Source organism: Microchirus variegatus (genome assembly GCF_963457635.1).
Source record: "Microchirus variegatus genome assembly, chromosome: 4".
NCBI classification, from domain to species: domain Eukaryota; kingdom Metazoa; phylum Chordata; class Actinopteri; order Pleuronectiformes; family Soleidae; genus Microchirus; species Microchirus variegatus.
The window spans coordinates 33,627,060-33,652,591 of NC_139805.1; the positions used below are offsets into that span (position 1 = coordinate 33,627,060).

General features: G+C 40.0%; 1 protein-coding gene across 1 annotated transcript; it reads left to right on the top strand.

Moving 5' to 3' along the window:
- Positions 1-1,408: 1,408 nt before the first annotated feature.
- Positions 1,409-12,116, top strand: rad54l (RAD54 like; the record flags this gene model as incomplete). Its single annotated transcript, XM_083887531.1, is given in 13 exon segments — positions 1,409-1,649; positions 7,225-7,349; positions 7,579-7,729; positions 8,017-8,143; positions 8,223-8,297; positions 8,498-8,628; positions 9,619-9,729; positions 9,876-9,999; positions 11,062-11,153; positions 11,156-11,186; positions 11,188-11,395; positions 11,492-11,655; positions 11,915-12,116. Coding segments are annotated over 13 exon segments (1,767 nt in total). The 5' UTR covers positions 1,409-1,423.
- Positions 12,117-25,532: the final 13,416 nt, after the last annotated feature.

Sequence of the window (25,532 nt, forward strand, 5' to 3'; positions counted from 1 at the left end):
GACCAACAATGCACAGCTTCATACTGAAGAGTCCTCGCATTAACTTGAGTATTTTCAGTATGTAAAACTCCATTTTATGATTTTCAAAGGTAATTTCTATGTCAAACATAGCAAACGCTGCTTTAATAATGGACACTGATTCCTGTTTTCTGTTATTAACCTCTACTTTATTGCATTTTGTGTGTTGTGGGATACGTACAGTACATACATGCACAACACAGTACATCCACTCATGTCATCAATGTCTTCCTTTGCAGAGAGAAACTACCGGTCCATGTCGTTGTGGATCCAGTTTTAGGAAAAGTGCTCAGACCCCATCAGAGAGAGGTAAAACAAGCAAATAGAAAGAGTGTTTTCATTTTAATTTTGTGAGTTTTAATGGTGTTCTTATTATCCTACAGATGATGTAGACCCTGTTTAGACCTGTTTTATTTTCTCTAAGTTAAAGCTTCCTCTGATAAAAGGCTCTGTGTCAGTCAATACTATCAGACCTGACTGAGGCTGTGATTGTCTGTATACACCAGCACAGCAGGGGCAGGTGGAGACAAGACCTGTGGACCGACCGGGTCTTTTAAAAGTAGTCTTCAAAGTCGCTTTTGTACGGAAGAGGATTGGGGCCACACAGAATTCTGACTTTAAAACTCAGAATTCTGACTTTAAAACACCAGAATTCTGACTTTTAAAGAATTATTAGAATCAGAATTATTCTCAGAATTCTGACTTTAAAACACCAGAATTCTGACTTTAAAACTGAAACTCAGAAGTCTGAATTTAAACTCAGAATTCTGACTTTATTCTCAGAATTCTGACTTTTCAAGTCAATTCTGACTTTATTCCCAGAATTCTGACTTTAAACTAAGAAATCTGACTTTATTCTCAAAATTCGGACTTTTCAAGTCGATTCTGACTTTATTCTCAGAGTTTCTCACTTTATTCTCAAAATTCGGACTTTTCACGTCAATTCTTATTCTCAGAGTTTCTGACTTTATTCTCAGAATTCTGACTTTATTCTCAAAATTCGGACTTTTCAAGTCAATTCTGACTTTATTCTCAGAGTTTCTGACTTTATTCTCAATATTCTGACTTTAAACTCTGAATTTCTGACTTTAAAACTCAGAAGTCTGACTTAATTCTCAGAAGTTTTAGTCTAAACTCAGAATTCTTAGAGTAAAGTCAGAACTCTCAGAAATATTTTTTTTCCTGTGTGGCCCTAATCCTCTGCCGTACCTTTGAAATGTTTTGTGGGCACTTCTTTGAGTTCAAGTTTAAGTACAGTGTTGCTGTCAGAGTTCTAGGTTCAGAGGATAGATGTTAACTCCAGGGTCTAACCGTAGAGAATCACGTTGTCTGGTTCCTTCAGGGAGTGAAGTTCCTGTGGGAGTGCGTGACGGGCAGACGAATCCCGGGCTCGTACGGCTGCATCATGGCTGACGAGATGGGCCTGGGGAAGACGCTGCAGTGCATCACGCTCGTGTGGACGCTGCTGCGCCAGAGCCCCGACATCAAGCCGGAGATCGACAAGGCCATCGTGGTCTCGCCCTCCAGTTTGGTCCGCAACTGGTACAACGAAGTGGGGAAGTGGTTGGGAGGACGCGTCACACCGGTGGCCATCGACGGAGGCTCCAAGGATGAGATCGACAGAAAGCTCGGTAAGAAAAACCTCTGTATGTGACAATTCACTGCACAGCTTTCATTACACTGATAACTTGACCGGGTTTTTTAAAAGTAGTTTTTAAAGTCACTTTTGAACAGAAGAGGATTAGGGCCACACGGGGAAAAGATATTTGAGTTCTGACTTTATTTTCCGAATTCTGACATTATTCTCAGAATTCTGACCTTCAAGTCAATTCTGACTATATTCTCGGAATTCTGACTTTAACTCTCAGAATTCTGACTTTAACTCTCAGAATTCTGACTTTAACTCTCAGAATTCTGACTTTATTTTCAGAATTCTGACTTTATTTTCAGAATTCTGACTTTCTTCTCAGAATTCTGACCTTCAAGTCAACTCTGACTTTATTCTCGGAATTCTGACTTTAACTCTCAGAATTCTGACTTTAAAACTCAGAATTATGACTTTAAAACTCAGAATTATGACTTTATTCTCAGAATTATGACTTTACTCTCAGAATTATGACTTAATTCTCAGAATGATGACTTTTCAAGTCAATTCTGACTTTATTCTCGGAAATTGTGACTTTAACACTCAGCATTCTGACTTTAACTCTCAGAATTCTGACTAGGGCTGAACGATATATCGCATTTGCGATAATATCGCGATATGATCAAGTGCAATTTCCTAACCGCAAAGGCTGCGATTATACGCTGTTCACGTGACATGCGCGTGTAAAACATGTGATATAATCGAACGAGATCGTCTAACCACAGACGCTGCACTCTGGTCACATGCAGGCTCACTGCGCGCTCACATGCGCGCGTTGCGGAGGACGAGTCACGGCCCGTTTTTGTGAATGGAATAGGTGAGGGAGCTTCGGCCGCTGTCCGAACAGCTGTTCAGTGACTGTGCGTGTCCAAGCGTGTGTGTGTGCGCGTGTGTAGTGCGAACGAGCTTGCGCTAATGTTATTAAGAACGGGGGTGGACACAACAATAAGCCGTCTACACGATTGAAGACGGCATCTCACCCAGTCAAGATCCTGCACTCTGGTGGACACAACAAGCGCAGGTTCAATAACCTGAGCCGTCTGGAGACACACCTGTGAGACACACCTGTGCCAGTGGAGAGAAAACTCTCTGCTCCGCTTTTTTTTTTGACCCTCATTTTTATTATCGCTGCTTTGATAATCAATAATGGACCGTTTTTGAGCCTAAAACGACGAAGTACCCTGTAGAATAGTTAGTTTCCACCCCCGCATTGCTGCGGTTACTGCTGCTGTTAAAAAAAAAAAAAAAAAAAATATTATTATTATTATTATTATCATTATTGTTATTATTATATTTAATGACTGTCTAGCAGTTCACAGATGTCAAAAAACTGAGTGTGGTAAAGCCACATATTTTTATAAATATGTGTATATATATATATATATATGCTGAAATATCTGCAATCTGCACTTTGTTTGACTTGTGACTGACTTTCATTTTAACACCAGGGTTCCTTGTCAGCACTTTATGTTCAGATGTTTGTAAATTCCAAATATGCTATTGTGATTTAAGTAGTTAAATAAAAATCGTCTATTCATGCATCACCTCATGTCATCATAACAGAGGTCTGTCTTCCAGGAAAGAAGAACAGTTTATTTTTAATGTAATATAGTATTGGCCATACTTACGATGTATGCTTGTCTTTGTTTAACAATACAGAAGATTAAGACCTTAAAAAATAATCGCAATCGCAATATTGGCACGAAAAATCGCAATTAGATTATTTTCCATAATCGTTCAGCCCTAATTCTGACTTTATTTTCAGAATTCTGACTTTACTCTCAGAATTATGACTTAATTCTCAGAATTATGACTTTTCAAGTAAATTCTGACTTTAATTCTCAGATTTCTGACTTAATTCTCAGAATTATGAATTTTCAAGTCAATTCTGACTTTATTCTTGGAATTATGACTTTAACACTCAGTATTCTGACTTTAACTCTCAGAATTCTGACTTTATTTTCAGAATTCTGACTCTACTCTCAGAATTCTGACCTTCAAGTCAATTCTGACTATATTCTCGGAATTCTGACTTTAACTCTCAGAATTCTGACTTTAACTCTCAGAATTCTGACTAACTCTCAGAATTCTGACTTTATTTTCAGAATTCTGACTTTATTTTCAGAATTCTGACTTTCTTCTCAGAATTCTGACCTTCAAGTCAACTCTGACTTTATTCTCGGAATTCTGACTTTAACTCTCAGAATTCTGACTTTAAAACTCAGAATTATGACTTTAAAACTCAGAATTATGACTTTATTCTCAGAATTATGACTTTACTCTCAGAATTATGACTTAATTCTCAGAATTATGACTTTTCAAGTCAATTCTGACTTTATTCTCGGAAATTGTGACTTTAACACTCAGCATTCTGACTTTAACTCTCAGAATTCTGACTAGGGCTGAACGATATATCGCATTTGCGATAATATCGCGATATGATCAAGTGCAATTTCCTAACCGCAAAGGCTGCGATTATACGCTGTTCACGTGACATGCGCGTGTAAAACATGTGATATAATCGAACGAGATCGTCTAACCACAGACGCTGCACTCTGGTCACAGAGAAAACTCTCTGCTCCGCTTTTTTTTTTGACCCTCATTTTTATTATCGCTGCTTTGATAATCAATAATGGACCGTTTTTGAGCCTAAAACGACGAAGTACCCTGTAGAATAGTTAGTTTCCACCCCCGCATTGCTGCGGTTACTGCTGCTGTTAAAAAAAAAAAAAAAAAAAATATTATTATTATTATTATTATCGTTATTGTTATTATTATATTTAATGACTGTCTAGCAGTTCACAGATGTCAAAAAACTGAGTGTGGTAAAGCCACATATTTTTATAAATATGTGTATATATATATATATATATGCTGAAATATCTGCAATCTGCACTTTGTTTGACTTGTGACTGACTTTCATTTTAACACCAGGGTTCCTTGTCAGCACTTTATGTTCAGATGTTTGTAAATTCCAAATATGCTATTGTGATTTAAGTAGTTAAATAAAAATCGTCTATTCATGCATCACCTCATGTCATCATAACAGAGGTCTGTCTTCCATGAAAGAAGAACAGTTTATTTTTAATGTAATATAGTATTGGCCATACTTACGATGTATGCTTGTCTTTGTTTAACAATACAGAAGATTAAGACCTTAAAAAATAATCGCATCGCAATCGCAATATTGGCACGAAAAATCACAATTAGATTATTTTCCATAATCGTTCAGCCCTAATTCTGACTTTATTTTCAGAATTCTGACTTTACTCTCAGAATTATGACTTAATTCTCAGAATTGTGACTTTTCAAGTAAATTCTGACTTTAATTCTCAGATTTCTGACTTAATTCTCAGAATTATGAATTTTCAAGTCAATTCTGACTTTATTCTTGGAATTATGACTTTAACACTCAGTATTCTGACTTTAACTCTCAGAATTCTGACTTTATTTTCAGAATTCTGACTTTAAAACTCAGAATTATGACTTTATTCTCAGAATTATGACATTATTCTCAGAATTAAGACTTTATTCTCAGAATTATGACTGAAGCACTCAAAATCCGTTGACAGAAGTCTGACTTTAAACTCAGAATTCTGAGAATAAAGTCATAATTCTGCCTTTCAAATAAATGATTGTCCTTTCAAAGTAAAAGCATGTTTAAAAAGAACATTTTGCAAAGAACCTGATGAATGGAAAAGTTTAAGAATGATTGACGTTGCTGCACTAATATTACGACATCACTTTAATCGTTATGAGCTGGTTTATATATGTAATATAGTCCACTATGATGGCATCATACTAGAGCTGCAACTGATTGATCCGTCCATTATTTACCCGATTCATTATTTGCTTTGTAAAATGTCAGAAAATGTTGATTAGTGTGTTTTTTAAACCTGGAAATGCTGTCTTTTTTTGTCCACAAACCAAAATGATTATAATATATAATGATTTTGTTTGTTATATGGAGCAAATTAATGATAAATCTAAGAAGCTGAAAAATCAGAAAGTTTGTTTGTTCACAGTTTTTCTGAACTAAATATTTGCAATTCGTTATATAATTGTAAAAAACATGCTTTGTTTGATTTATTTTAAAGTGTTTAACCCTCTTTCAGTGATGTCGGATGGAAAATCTCTTTATTGATTACAAAAATAATTGTCTACTTGAACTATTTTGATGATGGATTTGATCATTTTGAGTGTTTTTATTTAAAATATTTCGTTTCTCTGCTCCGTATAAGAAAGTAAAGCATTATAATGTATTAATTTTGCTTTATGGACACAATAAGACGTTTAAAGATATCATTTCATCAACGTCTCATCATCAAATTTTTCTCATTTTATGGACCAAATATGAAATTAATATTTATTTTCAGCCTTACTGTGGATTGTTCCCGTCTGTGTTTTCAGTGAAAATCACACAAAAACCAGTATTTGTTTAGCTAGTTTTATTTCCTTTGTCACTACATCACACGTTATCAAACACACTCAGGTGTCTGTGAAAGCTTCACTAATCAATAATGTTAAGAGCAGCTCATCACTGATGCTTATTAACTCCCCTGACAAATGATGTGTATTATCGAGTGGAGGTTCTGTGCTTTAACACCTGATCTGATTATAATAAGGTCACTGTGTACAAATCACAGCTGCCTTTAGAATTCACGTCCACGCTTGTGTCTCCAGTGATCAGATGTCACTTCCTCACACTGCATGTAAGATAAACAAGTGTTTTTAAGTTCATAAAACAAGATAAAAACAATTATTTATCAATTATTAGATCAGTGTTGACTATTAAATGAGTCACTGACGACTTCAGACTATTAAAGGATGTTGTTATTTGGAGGTGTGGGAACCAACAATTTACATTTTTCTCTGTTTTCACTTGTTTTATTTGATTAATCTGAACAAATGAGCTGTTTTTATGGACCATGTCATGTTTTGTTTTGTCCACAAACCAAAATAAATCAGTTTAAAGATTATTTTATAAGGATTAATCTGTCAACTAATCGAGTCATCGTTGGTCCATAAAATGTCAGAAAATGTTGAAAATTGTTTATTAGTGTTTCTCAAACCTGGAAAGGACGATGTTCTCAAATGTCAAACTGTCCAAAAAACCCAAAAGGATTCAGTTTGAATTATTTTTTTTGCAACAAAAACAGAAAATATTCACATTTAAGAAGCTGAAAAATCAGGAAATTTGCTTTAATTCCTTAAAAACACTCGAGACAGATGAATCGACTATCAAAAGAGTTGACAGTGCATTTAATAATCGGTTAATCGAGTAATTGTTTCAGCCCTGATCAGTTTTCATGATTTTGTTACATGAAACACTTTAAGTAATTAATTAAAAATCATTGCAGTTTTTGTACACGTTTATTCAGACCTCCGTGTTAAAATCATACAGAGATACTTTATGGATATGTGGTGTGTTTTAATGTCTGTTGTAAATCGAATAATAGCAACTTGGAGCCATACATTTAATAAACAGGTTTGTTTATTAAAACAAAAGGACAGAAAGCGTGAGTAAGTGTGTAAGTGTTTGTTTTGTGTTATTTTTTTAGTGAACTTCATGTCTCAGTATGGGTTGAGGGTTCCCACTCCGATCCTCATCATCTCCTACGAGACATTTCGACTCCACGCCGAGGTTCTGCACAAGGGCAAAGTCGGGCTCGTCATCTGTGACGAGGTACGTCGACTCATCTGTTGCCTGTATTTTTATCTGTCTCTGCATCATCTCCCTCTTGTCCTTTCTGACCACCATTATTTCCTTTCACCACAACCTGTCTTTGGCACATTGCCGCACATCTTTGAGTCTGGTTCCGTGAGAGATTTCTTCTTCTTCTGTTAAAATTTAGTTTTTTCTCTCCACTGATGCTTAGTGTTTGCTCATTGTGTGAATTGTTGTGTGTGTGAAGGGCCATCGACTGAAGAACTCTGACAACCAGACGTACCAGGCCTTAAACGCCATGAGTGCCCAGAGGAGAGTGCTGATATCGGGCACTCCCATCCAGAACGACCTGCTGGAATATTTCAGCCTGGTCCACTTTGTTAATGCTGGCATCCTCGGTAAGCAGCTACACACACACACTTACACACACTAAAGACAGGCTACACTTGTGTAGTTTGTTTATTCCAGGTTACCCCACAGGTCCTTGAAATCCTTGAAAGCTTGTGAAAATCCCCCTAAATAGACACGGGTCATTGAAAGTGCTTGAATTGCATTGCTTGATGTACGTTAGACAAGCTTTTACAAGTTGCCCTTCCATCTTATTAAGCTGTTGTCCAGCATATCTGGTCCTTGAATTTGAGGGAACTGGTCCTGGAAAGTCCTTGAAAACTCTCTGTGCGTACAGGCACGGCGCAGGAGTTTAAGAAGCGCTTCGAGCTTCCCATCCTGAAGGGCCGAGACGCTGCTGCCAGCGACAGAGACCGACTCACGGGGGAGGAGAAACTCAAGGAGCTCATCAGCATCGTCAACAGGTGAGTCTTCGGCGGAGCTGATGGATCGAATCTGGGTTTGTCGGGTCTTTCAAACGCTGAGTTTCTCGTACGTCCACAGGTGTTTGATCAGGAGAACATCGGACATCTTGTCCAAGTATCTCCCGGTGAAGATTGAACAGGTGGTGTGTTGCAGGTGAGAGAAAATACGGAATATTTAAGAGATCTTTTTCTCTAGGTTTATGCTTTAGTGTCACATAAACACTCATCACAGGGGAAAATCCAAGTACAATCTAAAAACAAAACCTCTTTTTAAACTGTTTTAGACCTCATTAAATGTTGTCATAACACAATATCCTGCAGAAACATATGATGTGATGTGTCTCTCTTCTGCAGACTGACTCCGCTGCAGACGGAGCTCTACAAACGCTTCCTGAAGCAGGCCAAACCTGTTGAGACTCTGCAGCAGGGCAAGATCAGCGTCTCCTCGCTGTCGTCCATCACGTCGCTCAAGAAACTCTGCAACCGTAAGTGCTTTAACAAATCTGGTCCAACTCCTTTTACATGTGGCAGATTATCAAGTTGTATTTGGACGAAAACTAGACTTTTAAAATCCATTCAAAACATGTTGGTGTGACTAAAAAGGCACTAAATAACTCAGACAAACACAATAATTGAGTTCTTTAGAATGTAAACAGAATATGTGCATCAGTGAAATACTAGTGCAGTGCCCGTAGGAAGTATGTATTCCTATATTTGGAGCTGAAGATTTTTCAGTTATGGTAATGCATGAGAAGGAACGTAAAGGCTAAAATAATACAAACACTGTGCAACCTCAATAGGCACATGTTTTTGTTTTTTTTAGAAAGTCAGCTCACTGTCAAAAGTGCATCGGGGCAAATGGATCATTTCCTGAATTTTAAAAAATTCATTAAAATTATTCCTTAAGAGGTTTGCGAATATTTTCAGCCGATCCTTGTTCAGGGTGATGCCGACTATTATGATTGTAAATTTCAAGTCATTCTGAGATACTTTTTGTTTTTTTGAAGAAAGTCAGCTCACTGTCAAAAGTGCATCAGGGTCAATGGATAATTTTCTGAATTTCAAAACTTCATGAAAATTATTCCTTTAGAGGTTTGCAAATATTTTCGACAGAACCTTGTTTTTCGGGGGCGATGCCAACTATTACGATGTTAAATTTCAAGTCATTCCGAGATACTTTTTGTTTTTGAGAAGAAAGTCAGCTCACTGTCAAAGTGCATCAGGGTGAATGGATCATTTTCTGAATTTCAAAAAATCATAAAAATTATTCCTTAAGAGGTTTGCAAATATTTTCGACTGATCCTTGTTCAGGGCGATGCCGACTATTACGATGGTAAATTTCAAGTCATTCCGAGATACTTTTTGTTTCTGAGACTAAAGTCAGCTCTCAGTGCATCAGTGCACCTTGTTCTTGTGAATGTAGAATTCACTTCTAAACTGGTTAAAAAATACTATCCCTGCTCTCTGTGTCCCAGACCCAGCACTCATCTATGAAAAGTGTGAGCAGGGTGAGGAAGGCTTTGAAGGAGCGCTGGATCTGTTTCCACCCGGCTACAGCACCAAATCTGTGGAGCCTCAGCTCTCAGGTAAGAACCTGGACACTTGAAGTTCATCCAGAAATCCAGCAGGAATGACTCTCAGGGAGTCAGAGATGGGGAAAACTGGGATTTTAACTTGTACTTCATGCTCGTATTAATGACATAAATAATGTTCCTTGTTTTTTTTTTCCCAGGGAAAATGCTGGTTCTCGATTACATCCTGGCAATGACGAGGACCACAAGCAGTGATAAAGTGGTGCTGGTCTCCAACTACACACAAACGCTGGACCTGTTTGAGAAGCTGTGCAGAAGCAGAAAGTAAATACGACTGATTTCTTTCATAATGCATAAAAAAATGTGAAAACCCATTAATAGTGACCATTTAAACACCAAAAATACCCTAATATGGGCACATATTGACCACAAAAAGCAGGAAATGTCATCAAGTTATAGCTAGTTAAAATCAGGGACCATTGTGGGTTTATTTTTCTGCATTAATGGGATAGTAAACATGGTATTGGAATAACCACGGCAACTCGAGGTTATAGTTCCGAAATCTACTTAAACTTCCAAAATCTACTTATAGTTCCAAAATCTACTTAAGATTCCAAAATCCACTTAAAGTTACTTAATCCACTTAAGACTTATAGTTCCAAAATCTACTTATAGTTCTGAAATCTACTTAAAGTTCCTAAATCTACTTAAGGTAACAAAATCCACTTAATACTTATAGTTTCAAAATCTACTTAAAGTTCCAAAATCTACTTAAGGTTATTAAATCCACTTAAGACTTATAGTTCCAAAATCTACTTATAGTTCCAAAATCTACTTAAAGTTCCAAAATCCACTTATAGTTCCAAAATCCACTTAAAGTTCCAAAATCTACTTAAAGTTCCAAAATCTACTTATATTTCCCAAATCTACTTATAGTTCCAAATCTACTTAAAATTCCAAAATCTACTTAAGGTTACTAAATCCACTTAAGACTTATAGTTCCAAAATCTACTTATAGTTCCAAAATCTACTTAAAGTTACAAAATCTACTTAAGGTTACAAAATCCACTTAATAATTATAGTTCCAAAATCTACTTAAAGTTACAAAATCCACTTATAGTTCCAAAATCCACTTATAGTTCCAAAATCTACTTATAGTTCCAAAACCTACTTAAAGTAGTTCCAGAACCTACTTAAAGTTCCAAATCTACTTAAAGTTCCAAAATCTACTTAATACTTATAGTTCCAAAATCTACTTAAAGTTCTAAAATCTACTTATAGTTCCAAAACCTACTTATAGTTCCAAAATCTACTTATAGTTCCAAAACCTACTTAAAGTTCCTATTTATTCCATTCTCTATAATTGGACACTTTGGCCTTTTCCAGATACCTCTATGTCCGACTGGATGGAACGATGTCCATCAAGAAAAGAGCCAAGATTGTGGAGAAGTTCAACAGTCCATCGGTGAGAAAGAAACCTGACAAAATGATCCTCTGAGCTTTAAACATCTGATCTGACAGGAGCCTCTGTTTCCCCCAGAACCCCGAGTTCATTTTCATGCTCAGCAGCAAAGCCGGTGGATGCGGCCTGAACCTGATCGGCGCCAATCGCCTGGTGATGTTCGATCCCGACTGGAACCCGGCCAACGACGAGCAGGCGATGGCGCGGGTGTGGCGAGACGGCCAGAAGAAGACCTGCTACATCTACAGACTGCTCTCGGTCAGTTCCACGCCTCTTAGCTCCACTGCAGGGCTTCTTCAAGCAGATGCCGTGTTTACATGTTTGTTTGTCGTGTGTGTGTGTATGTGTGTGCAGACGGGCACGATCGAGGAGAAGATCCTGCAGAGGCAGGCCCATAAGAAAGCTCTGAGCAGCTGCGTGGTGGACGAGGAGCAGGACGTGGAGCGCCACTTCTCTCTGGGCGAACTCCGGGAACTGTTCACGCTCAACGAGGAGACGTCCAGCGACACGCACGACAAGTAAGGATAAGAAATTATTTATTATCTTTACTCAGTGTTGTTTTTGACAACCATCTTAGTCTTAGATCTGAGTTGCTTCCAATTAAGCTTTTCAACTTAACTAATCTCTGACTCCAGAAAACTCCATCCTTGGTTGACTCACCATATAATCAAATCTCCGCAACAGTCATCGTCATCGTTGACGACAAAACCACACTGCTCAGTTCAACACTGCTGATGTATGTAACGCGCTAATGTAGACTCTCATCGTCACCGCTAGGTTCCGCTGCCAGCGCTGCGTGAACGGCCTGGAGGTGCGGCCTCCGGCGGACGACTCGGACTGCACCAGTGACCTCTCGCAGTGGAACCACTGCTTCAACAAGAAGGGCCTCAGGGACCAGGTGTTGAAAGCCTCCTGGGACGCCGCCGTCTCCTTCGTCTTCCACCAGCGCTCGCACGAGGACCAGAAGGGTGTTGTATAACAGGAGGGACACAACACCATGTATATACTGACACTCTATTTATGTTGTTTAGTTTATTTTATTATTCTTATTCTTATTAAAACAAGTGGAATAAACGAGAACGAGTGGGAATCGATGAATGCTTTCGAGAACGCGATGAAAACTTCGATCTTCCGGGTGTGAAGTGTTTTAGAGGCCAGTTCACTATGTTGTTTTGCGGGAAGACGTGTAAATAAAATACGACAGTTTTCAATTGTGATGTTAGAAATGTAACTTTAATTGGAGGTTAAAGTGCGGCCTCATTTGGACGGAACTAGCCATTTTCAAGGCCCGGGGGCCAGATGTGGCCCACCACGTCATTTTATGTGGCCCGCGAGTTTAAAAAAAATCTGTGTTAAAATAGTTCTTTGCTGCTTTAAGGCGTGCGTTGACCATGAACTACATTTCCCACAATGCATGGCGATTGCGTTACCCGCAAAGTGACGGCATCCTGCCACTATATCGCAGTGTATCATTGTATATGCATCATGCGACGAGTGAAATTGAAAAAGTAATAAATACAGAAAGTTATTTAGCGATATTTTACAGAGTAGTTACCTTTATTTTACATTATATTTGGTTACATTTAGTTACAGTTATTCTGTCTGACAGTTACATCTGGCCCTTTGAGGGTAACCATTATGGCCCTCAGTGAAAATGAGTGTGACATCCCTGCTCTACATGTTGTTTTAAGCACACGACTCGCTTAATAACATGTCTACGGATCAAAAAAATTTGATGGTACTATGTGTACAACTGATTTACTGTGATGAAACGATGAAATAAGCAATTTTTGTGAGGTTTATCCACATTTTTCAGTTGGAAATTCCACGTCCCGACTACAAATGGAAGCGTTATATGAAAGTATTTGTTTAAAGGAAATTCTAGATAGTCATTTTTATGATTTAATTTAATTTTCTCGATTATATATCGATGTTAACCGTCACATTATTGATACCGTTTATCTTGGCCCGTACTCCTGACCAGGTGGTGGCGGTAATGAGCACATTTGTTGTTTTGCTAACCGCCAATGAAATTTCGACGAAATGTCTGAATTTCGCTAGTGAACCACAGCGTATCGTGGACGTTCCGGTTCTGTATTTACATTTATAATACATTTACGTTATAAACACTAAAGTGAAAACAATAACGGTGGTGTAGCTTTTCCTTACTCACGTTTAACGAACAACGCGTCGCCCGACGGAGCAGAGGACCAGTGAGTGAGCTGAGATCCGTCCATTCTGTCATACATTTTTTATTATAACTAACCACGTTTGTAAATGACATTCAATTAAATCGAAATTAAGTGTTAAAAATGATAAGAGAGCCGAGGGACACGGGTCTCCAGGAACGATGTTTCTACGCGGTGAGGGAACACTTCGCTGCCCTGGGAGCGGACGCTATCCTCGGTAAGTGTGGATTAAAAAAAAATGTCTCCCTCCTGTGCCAACTGTAACTATAATACTTATTTTTCTATATAATGTGTATATGTAAACATGTAACATTCGTAAAACTGAATATTTAATTTATGGTTAAAGGTTCCGCTTCGTAGCAGGGGGGGCTTCAATGAGCGGCGCACACAACATCGTGACGTAGCTTCTGACTCCTATCACTCACAATAACGCGTAAAAATGTGCAATATAACACTGTCGTTTCACATAAATACAATATATTATGTACATTATTTAATTCCGTACTGTATATAGTCTTGTTTACTTCATGTATATACTGTATAGTCTCTATTTTTAATAATTTTAATGGTCGATATCTTCTATATTGCTTATTATTTATCTGCCTTTGCCGTATATTTCCCCCATTGTGAGACTAATAAAGGCTTATTTCCTTGCGGGATTTTTCAATAAATTTAACTTAATGGAGGTTAAAGTGCGGCCTTTTTCTGTGTTCCATTTACATAGGAAGACGGAACGAGCCATAGTCTGGTTACTTCATGTTTATACTGTATAATCTCTATTTGAATCATCTTAATGGTCGATATCTTCTGTGTTGCTTATTATCTATCTGCCTTTACTGTTTCCCCATTATGAGACTAATAATTCCTATTTTATCTCATCTACCCAGATCTCCCGGCACCTCTCATCGAGACTCTCCTCCCTTACCTGACTGTATGTCAGCTGGACGAGCTCCAGCCTCGGCTCAATCAGAGAGGTAATACTGACTCCTCGTCCTCTGTGTGTTTCCTGGCTTCACAGACGGAGACGGGATTTGTTTTGACCGCCGTTGTCGATCATTAAATATCTCACGTATCTTCTCTCAGGCATATCGACTTACTACGGCTGGGCTAGAGTTCTTCAGTTCCTGTCGAGGAGGCTCTTCCATGTACGTGTCTCCTCCAATAACGAAGCTTCTCATATTGTCCTGCAACACCATGAACCCATGTGTGATGAGTGTGTCCTATGTGTGTGTGTTACCTTTCCAGACAGTGGACTTTCTGACAGAAGACGAGGTCAAGCATGAAGTCATGATGAATCTTTTCACGACCGTATTCTACGGCTACAAGAACAGCTATGTGGTGAAGAACAGCACCAATCTGAACACCCCGTCCTTCCTGTGGACGGCGGCAAAGTGCATCACGCAGTTCATGGTGTCGGGCTCGCGCGCGGAGCCTCTTCTCAGGTTAACCGCAGAGCAGCGGCCTCTCCTCGGCCTCCTGGAGAAGCAGATCACGTGCATCGTCGGGTTTCAGGCCGTCGATCTGTCGAAGAGGAAGGCGGAGACAGCGTTGTACGTCGTCCACCGGCTGCTCGACCACGGGGCGGCGACGGAAGTTCTCGTGCAGGAGGGGTCTCCGATCTTGCTGGCGTGGCTCCTACATGGGCGGGGCTCCGAGTTTGTCAGTCCCGAGCTGAAGCGTCTCATGGACATTGAGAAGGGAAGTTCGTCGTCAGCCAGTGGGAACGCGGCCGGACTCCAGGCCGCGGCCTCACAGGATCCGGATCACGAAGTGGCTCCATGCAAGCGCCGCAAGATGGATTCTCAGTCCGAGACGCAGGGACCAGGAAAAGCAAACCTAACACTGGACCCAGATGTTCTCTGTCGATCCTTCTCAGCCTGTGATGGTCCCTCGTGTGGGCCTTGTCCACGGGGACAGATCTCCCTTCTGGATATCAGGCGATGTGATGCTGACTGCCTCAGAGTGCTCAACTCCGCTCTGCCCACATTCTTCTGCCTTCGCTCTCTAACCATTCACAACTACTGTAAGTGTGTCATTTAAAGAGTTTAGTAAACAGTAGGTTATCATGGTGCAAAGTAGTGGCGTCAGGGTCTGGATCCTGCAGCTCAGGAGTCGGAGATCATTGAAAGCATGAATTTTGTGTTTGTTTCTCAGTCACCTTCAGTGACACCGAGGTGTGGAACCTGGCCTGTGCCCTGAAGAGGTTGTCCGACGACCCTCGCAGCTCCCTCACTAAGCTGAACGTGAGCTACCTGTCCAAGGCCAAGCTCATGGATGTCCTGCTGGACGCCAACCCCAAAATGACCAGCCTGCACTTGGAGGTCCAGGACCGCGTCGTGCCGGATCAACAATCCGTACAACACCATCCCAGGTTGACAGAGGCGTCAGGTAGGTGCTGTTAATCTTCTGCTCCAGTGTAGTAACATGGAAAAAGGAAACAGAATGGCCTTTTACACAGGAATGTCCACGTTTAAGCTTGGCTCTCAAATATAAAAGAACGGACCCTGAGTGTCCTGCTCTTTACTCTTCACAGAGCTGTCCCTGGAGCAGCTGACGCTTAAAGTGGCCGTGTTCCAGACGCCGCTGCGCGTCATCACGTCTCTGCTGAGGCGCTCTCCTCGTCTCAGCTCGCTCCACATCGCAGGGCTGAGGTTACCGTTCAGCGCCTCTCTGAGCCCACTCCTCACCACGCTCTCAGGTATTTTAGTTCAGTTTCAGTTTAGGCTTTATTTATCATACAGTGATATGTTTAAAGGTGTTATCAAGTCCTTACTTGTGTAAAAATTGTGTTTCAAATCATTCTACAAATTCATTCTCTGCTCCGAGACGCTGAGGAACTGAGGAGTTAAAGTTCTGTGGAAAGCTGTCGGTAATGATGTTGACATGTTGTCGATGTTTAGAGTCAAATCTCTGCCTGAAGAGTCTCAACCTGGAGGACATGAACCTGTCCGACTGTCTCCCTGAGATCCTTCATCTACTCAGACGCTGCAAGTTGGAAGGTACGAGCAAGACTGGTGAATGTACATGTTTTACATCTTTGTTTTTATCTTAATGCATCATATTTGATATACTTTTATGTTATTGTTGTCGTGTTTAATCTGTGACATTCAGGAATATTGTAATTCTCTGTGAAGTGTTAGATTATATGTAGGTGGAGGGTTTTTAAAATATCCTACATGCTTTCTTCTGCTTCCTGTTTCTATATTTCTTTAGGTTAAGACATAGACCATTTTTTGTAAGGTTTTTATTGTCAAAAACGTCCGATTTAAGGCCTAAAATCAGATGTTTTCTCAGACTAGCGATTGATTTTCGCTGTTTCTCGGTCACATGATGTTGTGACTGTGACAAATTGAGTGGAGTTCCTAAAGATAGGGATGAGCTGATATATTACGTGAAGAAAATATGTATTTAGAGTAGCTTGAAATGTCTGTCGTTTGTAAATACTCAACTGTGTTGATCACAGCTTTGCAGTTTAAAAGGTGTAACCTCAATAATTCCCCCTCTCTCTCTGTCAGAGCTGCACTGTAACGACTGTCGGCTCCTGGAGAAATGCAGCGACAAAGAGGAGAGTTTGCAGCAGCTGGTGTCTGCTGTGAAGACGTCGTCCTCTCTTCACACACTGAGTTTGGCTCAGAATCGCCTCGGTGAGCTCACTCTTCACGTTGTTGAGTCTGTTTTCTTATTTCAGTTGGGCAAAAAGTTTGGGGGCGTTTTCGAGCAACTATTCTTTTAAGGACTCTCACTGACAGCCCAACTAAAGCCAACCTTAACCACAATTCATATCTTAGCCCTTAACCTAACCAGCTCCTCAGAGATGAGGTTCTGCCTCATCAGAAGCAGGTTTAGGTCTCCATGAGGACTACTGGTCCTAACGAGATCAGTGTTTATGCCAGAAAAGACTCACAGGGGTCATGCGGTCACCTTCAGGAAATGCCAGCTAACGACAGTCGATGTGTTTTAATCGTTCACGCACAAACACATTTTTCGGGCACATTTGTTGAATCTGAGACGAGCGTTTCACTCATTTAATGAGAACTAGTGTGGTACCTGTTGTTCTCTCTGATATCTCTTGCATTTCTTATCCAGTCACCTGCTAAGTTTGAAGCCTGTCGAGTGGAAACATTGGAGAGTAATGAGATTAACCAGAGATTTTCACAGGAAAAAGTGCTGCTTGAAGACCAAAAAGGACCTTTTTGTTCACAAATACACCTGAGTTACTTGCGTACGTGTGTGTGTGCGTGTGTTTAATGTGATACTAATGTGGTTTCATGTGTCAACAGCCAAGAATGTGTGTGTGCTCGCCGAGCTCTTCTCTGGACCTTCACCGAGCTCTTTGAAGAGACTGAACCTCAGGTAAAAACTGTGTTCTTCTGAGAACAAGCTAAACGTGTGTGTGTGTGTGTGTATCCTGTACCATGTAGAATAGTGAAATCCTATAAATAACAGTAAACGATGCTTGTGTGCAGCTCTAACTTCATTCAGCCCGCCGAGCTGCTGGAGTTCACCCACAGGCTGAGGACGCGGCGTCCTCCGCAGAGACTCGTTCTCGACCTGAGGAAGAACCCTGGCGACCGGGACCCCGACACGTGGAACGCGGCGCTCGGCGAGCTCCGCCCCCTCTGCGTGCCCCTGGTGGAGTGCTGGAGGTCCACGAACGCGATGGCGGAACACGTCAGCGTCATGTGACCCGACGCCCGGGGGGAAAGAGCGTGAGTTAGATTTTTCACCTCAGGTTCCAATCATCAGGTCTCAGTTAGAACCTTCAGACTCACATAGGTGGACGAAGCTCCATAACATTATTACATTTTTATTTATAAGTCTACAGTAACATGATTGTATCAGACAGAGGCGGCCATTTTGGACCACCATGTTTTTTACAATCGTCTGCAATCGACAAATGAAAGACTTTGAGTTTCAATACTGACTGAAGTTCTACATAATTATGTTCTCCAACACACGTGGAAGCTGCAACTTCACCAATAAATGTTTCTTCATTTTCTAAGAAAACCTGATTTTAATCAAGCGACAGAGATTTGGACTGCGGTGAAGAACTTTGAGCTTTGATGGAGATCTTTGGGCTGAGCACCTCTCTGTTCAGCCTTCCAGAGATTAAGATAAGAAAAAGATTTGGGATCCTTTAAACTTCGAGGAACTTTGAGAAACTTTGAACTTCTTTGAGGAATTTAAAGAAACTTTGAACCTTGTTGAGGAACTTTGAGAAGCTTAAAACTTTGAGCTTTTTTTGAGAAACCTTGAGGAACCTTGAACTGCGGTGAGGAACTTTGAGAAACATTGAACTTCTTTGAGGAACTTAAAGAAACTTTGAACCTCGTTGAGGAACTTTGAGAAGCTTTGGACTTTGTTGAGGAACTTTGGGCTTTTTTGAGAAACCTTGAGGAATCTTGAGCTGCGGTGAAGAACTTTGAGAAACATTGAACTTCTTTGAGGATCTTAAAGAAACTTTGAACCTTGTTGAGGAACTTTGAGAAGCTTTGGACTTTGAGCTTTTTTGAGAAACCTTGAGGAACTTTGAGCTTTTTTGAGAAACCTTGAACTTTGTTGAGGAACTTTGAGCTTTTTTTGAGAAACCTTGAACTTTGTTGAGGAACTTTGAGAAACATTGAACTTCTTTAAGGAACTTAAAGAAACTTTGAACCTCGTGGAGGAACTTTGAGAAGCTTTGGACTTCGTTGAGGAACTTTGAGAAGGTTTGAACTTTGTTGAGGAACTTTTAGCTTTTTTTGAGAAACCTTGAGGAACCTTGAACTGCGGTGAGGAACTTAAAGAAACTTTGAACCTCGTTGAGGAACTTTGAGAAGCTTTGGACTTTGACCTTTTTTTGAGAAACCTTGAACTTTGTTGAGGAACTTTGAACTTTGTTGAGGAACTTTGAGCTTTTTTTGAGAAACCTTGAGGAACCTTGAACTGCGGTGAGGAACTTTGAGAAACATTGAACTTCTTTAAGGAACTTAAAGAAACTTTGAACCTCGTTGAGGAACTTTGAGAAGCTTTGGACTTTGAGCTTTTTTGAGAACCTTGAGGAACTTTGAGCTTTTTTTGAGAAACCTTGAACTTTGTTGAGGAACTTTGAAAAACATTGAACTTCTTTAAGGAACTTAAAGAAACTTTGAACCTCGTGGAGGAACTTTGAGAAGCTTTGGACTTTGTTGAGGAACTTTGAGAAGGTTTGAACTTTGTTGAGGAACTTTGAGCTTTTTTTGAGAAACCTTGAGGAACCCTGAACTGCGGTGAGGAACTTAAAGAAACTTTGAACCTCGTTGAGGAACTTTGAGAAGCTTTGGACTTTGAGCTTTTTTGAAAAACCTTGAACTTTGTCGAGGAACTTTGAGCTTTTTTTGAGAAACCTTGAACTGCGTTGAAGAACCTTGTGAAACGTTTAACTTTGTTGAGGAACATTGAACTGCTATGAGGAACTTCAAACAGTGGAGGGCAGCATCACACCTCTCAGTGAACAGTCTGCCAGAACTTATCAGTAGAAGAAGGCCAAAAGTCAGGCTCAATACTTTCCTCTCATGTTGCACGCTTGTATAATTTTCTTGTGTTCCATGCAACTTCATGTAGACCTTTGATCTTCAGCTGTTGGACCAAAACTGTTCATCCCCATTTTTTTCCTCATTAAAACATTTAAAACAACTGCATCAAACCCAATCTGTGACTGAAAGAAAGAAAACGTGGCACGGATACGAGCGCGACTAAATCGTTCAGTAAAAACCCGTATCGGTCGACGTCTGAACGCAAGTAACGTTTTGCGGTCAGTTGTGCGACATATTTGCCGCGATTTGTGCTTTTGTGCAGTGATTTGAAAAATAAACAATGTTTTGATGTTTGAACCTTTTATTAAACCAGCGTCTGTTACACTTGAGCGTCTTCCCTCGGACAGAGTGTGAGTGACAGTGGACGTTCAGATACAGACGGACAAAAACCCCGGAGGACGGACGACGAAGAAGAATCGGCTTCACAGCAGCCGCCGTCACTGTCGTCTACTCCCATCCCTCCACTGTCTTTATTCTTTACGTAAGACGAACACCATCAACACCGACCACCAATTCATCATCAGTAGGAACCAAATAGAAAACAAAAAAAACAAAAGGGGGATTAAAAAAGAGCTTTATGTTTTTCTTCTTTTTAAAGCTAAATACTGTGACGTTTGTGTAAATTCATGTTGTTTTTTTCCCCTCACGGTTTTGAGTAAATTCAAAGTTAAAGAGAGTGAAGGAGCCGATGTCTGCATGCTAACCACTAACTGCTAACTGCGAGATTTTTCACGGACTGTACATGAAAACAAACGCAAACTCTCGCTTACGAGATTCTACAGCAACTGAACTTTCAACCTTTGTCCATTTGTCATAACTTTAGTCTTTTTTTTTTTGTTTTAGTGAAGTTTGTGTTAGAAAAGTGTGAACTCTCTCCTCTCTCTCTCATTGGATAATCAACAGGAAGTCGTGTTCCATGCAAATGAGCGTACATGGTGTCTGTGAGTAAACTAGTCAGTAGCCGGGGGGTCAGAGGTCAAACTGGAAACCCCACCACGAGAGGAGGTCGTGCACCTGCTGCAGTCAGTCACACAGCCTGTGGAAAACGGAAAGCTAAGCTAGCAATTTTAACTCTGCTTCCTTCTCTGTGCTAAGCTAGCAATTTCCCCTCTCCTCCCTTATGTTTTGCTACGCTAGCGATTTCCTGCTGCTTGTTTCCCTCCACAAAGCTAGTATTTCCCCCTTCTTTATGCTAAGCTAGCTTTTCCCCGCTGCTTCTTGCTCTATATAAAGCTAGCCGTTTCCTTCTGCTTCCTGCTCTATAAGAAGCTAGCCATTTGCCTCTGCATCATTCTAAGTGCTGTGCTAGCATTTTCTCTATGCTTACAATTTCCTTTTGCTTCTTTCTCTGTGCAAAACTAGCATTTTCCCTCTTTCCTCTCTGTGGAAAACTGTCATTTTCCCTCTTCCTGCTCTATGCTGAGCTAGTAGTTTCCCTCTGCTGAATGCTAAGCTAGCATTTGCCCTCTACTTCCTGCTCTATGGTATATTAGCATTTGCCCTCTGCCTCTTGCTCTGTGGTATGTTAGCATTCGCCCTCTTCTTTTGCTTTATGCTGTGTTATGTAATGTATGCTAGCATTTTCCCACACTTTACTCTATGTGAAGCTTGTCATTCCCCCTCCGTTTCCTGCTCCGTGCTAAGCTAGCTCTGTGCTCGTCTCTCTCTGTAACGTGGTGGAGCTGCAGCTTCACTCAGGCAGTGATTGGCCACGATTGAGTGAGGACGCAGGTAAAAATGTCAAAGTGGCAGGAAGTGGAACGAGCGTCCGAGGCGAACAACGTCCGTCTTTAGAGGAGTTTGCGTCGAGGACTCTTGTGTTTTTGTGTACGTAGCAGCTGAGCGTGAAGTGTGAGAGCGAGGAAGCGGCGCGTTAGCAGCGAGGTTTTGTCTGTACCGCGGTGATATCTCTGTGCCCCGCACACGACTTATTATTTTCAAAAAATAATAAAAAAAGAAGTCGATTCGAAAACAAGTTACACATAATCGTAGCTTTAAAAGACACACATCATTGTGAGACACGGCATAAGACCTGACCTGTCCACACACTGTCCACGTCCATCAGCGCGAGTCACATTTACACTTTAACGAGACGTTTTTTTAAAAAATAAAGGAAAACAAAAAAGGAAATACAGTGAACGAGCCCCCGTCACAGTCTCCTCCACTGTCACATTATGATGCTCCGCCCCCCTCTCCTTTCTTTACATACTTATTTATACATCGTCTGTACAGTGTCAATATACATACATGTTATTCATCTGGAGTGTGTATGTTAGAGTGAGTGAGCAGCACATCACACACTCATCGCCGTCTCCTAAAGGCAGAGTTCAAGTCAGATGTTTAAAGTATTATATGATGTACTTGTACATCGTCGGTGTGTTTCATACTGAAAAAACATTAAAATCAGCTTACGTCTACTATCTTAACAATGTCTTTGCTGCTTTATCTCACAGTTACACGACTCCTCTCACTGCCCCCGCACCAAACCCCATTGAGAAAATCAACAATTTTAGCCTGCGTGGACAATGGAGTTTTCCCATCTACTGCTGCCTTGTTTGGTGAGTTTGTTTCACTCAGGATATTCTAAACTCAAGATTTCAAACACCAAAAGTGTGAAATAATTTCACAGATTGATAGTTTTTTAGGCAGCAGTGGATTAACAACCACCTGTGCTGTGATGTAAAATTTAAGGTTTTGTCAATGGCGTTTTGTATGGGGGTTTCTATTAAGATGGGGAACACTTAAGATTTTAAGGTAAAACCTTTGCTAAGGGTTTTTCCAGCATGTTTTTCTCCATTATCAGTATTTCACACAGTGACTTTATACAAGTACGTCATATATTCTCACATCAAACATCCCCAAACTGTCCCTTTACAGAGAGAGAGTGAGGTTAATGTAGCCAAAGATTAACAGTGACACCAGTGTGTGTTCTTGTACTTGCAGCATACTGAGGACCAGTGAGGGTTTTTAACCAACAAAGTGAGGACATTTTTACAAAGTGAGGACATTTTTGGCCGGTCCTGACTTTGTCTTCATTGAAAATCACTTCCTCAGGTTGTAAACATGCTAACAGCTCCTCAATTTGGTACCAAAACCAGTTTTCCAGCCCTGGTGTTTCACGCACTTTTTGCTCTGGGGCTCCACCTGCAGACATTTTATGGTACTGCACCCAGCAGTTCTTTATAGATGTCATTCATGAAGTAGATATTTGTAATTGTGTTGATTTACAAAGTGGAAATACTGGTCCTCCCTTTTGTCAGCACTTATACCCGGTCCTCAATATGCAGCAAGTACAAGAATGTGTGTGTGTGTATGAAGTGTTCACAATCATCTGTTCAGTCGCGTTTACAAAAGAAACACAAATAACACAAACAAATCAAAAATGTACAGCAGCGTTAACAGTCATACATTAATACAAAGTACACACTCGCTCACACACACACACACACATATACATTCGCTCGTGTGTCGTTACAAAAACAAACACACACACCGGAGTCTGTAATACTGTATCTGGAGAAGGCATTAAAGGAGATCTCAAATAAATAGAAATAAATTAAATCATACGTATATATATATATATATATATATAAAAACAGAACATGTTAGAAACATAGAAACTCTGTTAAATACGACACACATTTCAGAGGGACGTAAGACACACACACACACACACGACAGGACAGTATGTGTGTCACATGACCGGAACATGGACTCGTCTACTTAAGTCTACAAATATTTTAATAACATGTTTTAATCTCGCCGGTAAACCGTTAAAATACCCTGCACCAAATCCCAGAGAGAAAATTAGCGTTTTTAGCACCGACGTTAATAAAACGACATATTTGAAGCGGTGGATCGAACAACTCCCTTGTGCTCTGGTGTTAAAATTGATGCTTTTCTCGATGGAGTTTGGTGCAGGCGAGGAATGAGCGGTTTGAAACGTCAGTATGAAGGCAAGATAAAGGTGGCAAAATTGTTCTTAAGATATCGCAGACTTAAGAAGAGTGATTTTAGTTTGTTTGAGTGGCCTTTGTTTTTCTTAGCTTTGTGTCTCGTCTGACAGCCGTAGGAAACTAAACTTCGTGTTTTTGGAGAGCTGCAGAAGTGGTGAAAACCTGGTCCCTGATTTATACTCTGTTGTTGTTGTTGTTGTTGATGAGAATTGTTGGTTTTTAAAGTTTCAGTTGCGGTGAAAGACGCCAAATAATCAGATCCGTACTTTTATAGAAACATAGGTCATGAAACAAGGTGGCAGTAATGCACAAAGCTAGCTGCCAACTGCCATTAAACTCAAGGGAGAAGAAGAAGAAGTTGTTATCTTGTGAGTTATAGTTGTGTTTTTTTCCATCTCTTTTATAAAAGGCCAAGTTCCTACAAAACACGACGGTGTCATCGATAAAGAAGTTGACTACAGCAACGTCCGTTAAATTTAAGCTAGCGCCTTAACATTTTTGACTCGTAAAAACTAAATTATGGACATTTTTTTACTGTCAAAAACTAAATTATGGACATTTTTGTCTAGTAAAAACTAAATTATGGACATTTTGACTGGTATAAACTTAATTACTAACATTTTTGACTCGTAAAAACTGAATTATGGACATTTTTGAAGAGTAAAAAATGAATTATGGACATTTTTGAAGAGTAAAAATTGAATTATAGACATTTTTGACAGTCAAAAACTGAATTATGGACATTTTTGACAAGTAAAGACTGAATTATGGACATTTTTCGACAGTCAAAAATTGAATTATGGACATTTTTGACTAGTAAAAATTTAATTATAGACATTTTTGACAGTCAAAACTGAATTATGGACATTTTTGACTTGTAAAAACTGAAATATTGTAATTTGTGATTAATAAAACTGAAATACAGTAAAGTATTTGAAAACAATCAAATAAACTGGTTAAATTTAGAATGTTTAGAAGTTTATTCTCAATTTGACAAAGTGCAAAAAAAAACATTGGGTGAAACCACCCTTTAAATGTCACAATGACTCTGAAGCTGTTAAATTAAATTAGCGCAATAGTTTAACGCTTTAAAGTTAACAGTAGTGATGAAACTTCTGATAAAGATGAAAAACGTTTATTTACCAATTCTGCAGCTTATTTTCTGTCCGTTTCTCTCACTCAACAGAGTATAAATCAGGTTTGATAAAGAGTGAGACGCCTTAGACGTGTGTACATTTACTGTGTGTGTGTGTGTGTGTGTGTGTGTTTCAGATTGAATGAGCGAGTGAAACTAACGACGTGATGAGATCCCTGCTGACTCCTTCATCCTCTCATGTTGTACGGTCAGTGTTGGTGTATGTGAAGGCACACACAGTAACTCTCGTATGAATCAAACTCAAAACACTGTCAATAAGTGGAGACACGAGAACTCGTCTGTGACGAGGGTGGAGACACACACCGAGAAGAAGAAGAAGAAGAAGAAGAAGTAGAAAAAGAAAACTCCTAAATGTCCTGTACAGTGGATCCAGAGATGTGAGGTATTCACTCAGCAGCAGATCATGATGGTCCTGTGCTCAGTGAGTGTGTTTGTGTGTGAACACGTCTGTCATGGGCGGGGTTAAAGGGCGCGTAGAGGAGGCCGGGGGTCAGTGTGTGTGTGTGTGTGTGTGTGTGTGTGTGTGTGAGGGGGGCGGGG